Source organism: Phoenix dactylifera, chromosome 8, assembly GCF_009389715.1.
Source record: "Phoenix dactylifera cultivar Barhee BC4 chromosome 8, palm_55x_up_171113_PBpolish2nd_filt_p, whole genome shotgun sequence".
Classification (NCBI taxonomy): Eukaryota; Viridiplantae; Streptophyta; class Magnoliopsida; order Arecales; family Arecaceae; genus Phoenix; species Phoenix dactylifera.
Genome location: NC_052399.1, coordinates 1,662,119 through 1,664,520, shown reverse-complemented (window position 1 = coordinate 1,664,520; position 2,402 = coordinate 1,662,119). Strand labels below are relative to the sequence as shown.

Sequence of the window (2,402 nt, the reverse complement as noted above, 5' to 3'; positions counted from 1 at the left end):
AAGGCCTCTTTTAATGAGTTCGCCTTGGGCCCCCAAATGTATTGAGCCGCCCCTGACCTAACCTCATGGACTTTTCTACTGCGTTATTAGAGCATGACTAGTTCCATCTCCTGGTCTATCTATACCGATCCTCTCCACGCCTTCTTATGCCGCCAAATACCCTCATTTCCTCTAAAGATTTAATTTCGTATAGGAAAGAGATGGTTTGCCATATCCTCCTCTTTGCTCTCCTTGACCTGGCTTCCTCTCGTGTGATGGCCTCCGATCCCAGCCAACTTCAAGACTTCTGCGTTGCTGACCTCAAGTCCCCTAGTAATTACTCTTCACTCTTATCTTTTACTGGTTTCAACATAATGGTTTACGAGTTACCCTTTGTTGCTTAGCTTCTTCCTTCGGATGCCGTCCTTGTGAATGGTTTTGTTTGCAAGCCACCAATGCACGTGACAGCGGACGACTTCTTCTTCTCCGGCCTCGATATGCCTGACAACACGTCGAACCAGCTTGGGTCTAAGGTGACGCTGGTGAATGTGAACCAAATTGCAGGGCTCAACACCCTCGGCATCTCCTTGGCTCGAATAGACTATGCACCTTACGGTCTCAACCCACCACACACCCATCCCCAGGCCACCGAGATCCTTACAGTGTTAGAAGGCACGCTCTATGTCGGCTTTGTCACATCCAACACCAACAACGGCAACCTTCTCTTCACTAAGATGCTCAAGAAGGGTGATGTCTTTGTGTTTCCCGAAGGTCTAATCCATTTCCAATTCAACTACGGTCCAACACCTGCCGTGGCCGTTGCAGCCTTAAGCAGCCAGAACCCTGGAGTGATCACTATAGCCAATGCAGTCTTTGGATCAAACCCACCCATCTCTGATGCGGTTTTGGCCAAGGCCTTCCAAGTGGGCAAGGATACGATCAAGTATCTCCAGGCTCAGTTCTGGGTGGCTAACAACTAGTGAAGAAGGCCACAAACGGCGTAGTGCAAGTGTCAGCACATATGGTTCATCTTGTGAATTGCTTCCACAAAGCCATTGTTTGGCATATGGTTAAATAGGTGTCTGTTTAGTCGACCAATAAGAACACCCGCTGGTTTAGAGGTGTTCATTTGTTTGGTGTACGTGCATCGTATTCTATATAATTTAACTTCATAAGGCCCTATCGAAAGTGCAGAGCCCAGACCTGTTATCTTGAAAAGATCACCCATCTTTCAAGCCTGCCAATGCATCATTGTTCTCTCTTGCTCTGTTTGCTCGCTGGCAAGTTTGCTAGGTTCTTGCACCAACCTTCAATGGTAGCTGCTTCCAACAGACCCCAGAGGGCCATTTTTACTTCTGCAATATGTCCTAGAAAGTTGTCAACTCGGTTGCATCTTGAAGTGTTTAATCCAGCTTGAGGTGATAGCTTAATGATCGAGGATTGAACAAGGGAGTTGCTGGATGCTGGTTTACTTTGACTTGGCAGTCTGTTTTGTCGACTGTATCTTTATGCTGGACAATTGGAACAACACTAGTATCTATTTTCTAACCATTACTGGGAGTGATCCTGTGTCATTGTCTTCTAATGGAAGCAGGTTGTTTGCTTCTTTCCTAGCCTTTCTCCAAATTAAGTACTATATAAATTAATGTACCATAATTCAGGACACTATCTGTTGTCCCAGTTATTTGAACTCCAAGATCGAGCTTGATTTTGTTGTCCCAGTTATCACATAGCATCATCTAATTTAACCTTTTATCTATTTTATAATACGAATAAATTAGATAAAGCTATTAGAAAAGTATTTTGCCAATTTTTTTTTTATGGGCCACCCATCAACAAATTTGATAGGTAAAACTCTGTTTTAATTTGTAGTGAAAGATTCTAGTTTACAGGAAAGTCTCTCTTTTTCCTCTTTTTTTTTTGATGATAAGAGAGGTAATAACCACCCTGCCTTTATTAAGGAATTGAAAAAGTAGATATACTAGATGATGCTCCTGCTGCTACACCTAAGAGGGAGGAGTAGCAAAGAGTAGAGATATACAACTTCAGAAAAACCAAAATAGAGTAGGTATTACAAGCTTTCACCAACTAAAGGAACAGAACCATCTTAACTTATAAAAGGAATAGGGTAAAGAAATCAAGGGTTGAAAACTGGTCTGCACTAGTTGAAGGCTGAAAGTATCATCATTTGAAAGCATAGATGACTAAGAGTCCGAAAACAAAGATGACCGACAATCCAGTGGTTTAGAAGCAAGTCAATCCAACTGATCCCGGAGTTATGACCTATGCACCTTTGGACTCCAAAAATATCCGTAAAAACTAATATATATATTTTAGATGAGCTTTTGCTAAAGAAATCTTAAACTTTGAAATTTGAAATTTTTTTCCTTGATTTCCTTAAATATGAAAGTAAAATATAAATG

The 2,402-nt window shown here is 41.8% G+C and overlaps 1 protein-coding gene across 2 annotated transcripts; it reads left to right on the top strand.

Annotated features, from left to right (window-relative positions):
- Positions 1–254: 254 nt before the first annotated feature.
- On the top strand, positions 255–966 carry LOC103696865 (putative germin-like protein 2-1). 2 transcript variants are annotated; one of them, XM_039129658.1, is made up of 2 exons: positions 255–290; positions 384–966. In XM_039129658.1, the coding sequence occupies exons 1-2, from the start codon at positions 255–257 to the stop codon at positions 957–959; spliced, it is 612 nt and encodes a 203-aa protein (XP_038985586.1). In that variant the 3' UTR covers positions 960–966. The 2 variants fall into 2 exon arrangements, with proteins under 2 accessions (XP_038985586.1, XP_008776811.3); XM_008778589.3 differs by having other exon boundaries at positions 255–312; positions 397–966.
- Positions 967–2,402: the final 1,436 nt, after the last annotated feature.

Bases quoted from the DNA above. Each gene is read 5' to 3' on its own strand.
- LOC103696865 (XM_008778589.3), top strand. From the start codon at position 255: ATGGCCTCCGATCCCAGCCAACTTCAAGACTTCTGCGTTGCTGACCTC. The intron at 313-396 runs GTAATTACTCTT...TTCTTCCTTCGG, and splicing joins TGCTGACCTCAAGTCCCCTA to ATGCCGTCCTTGTGAATGGT.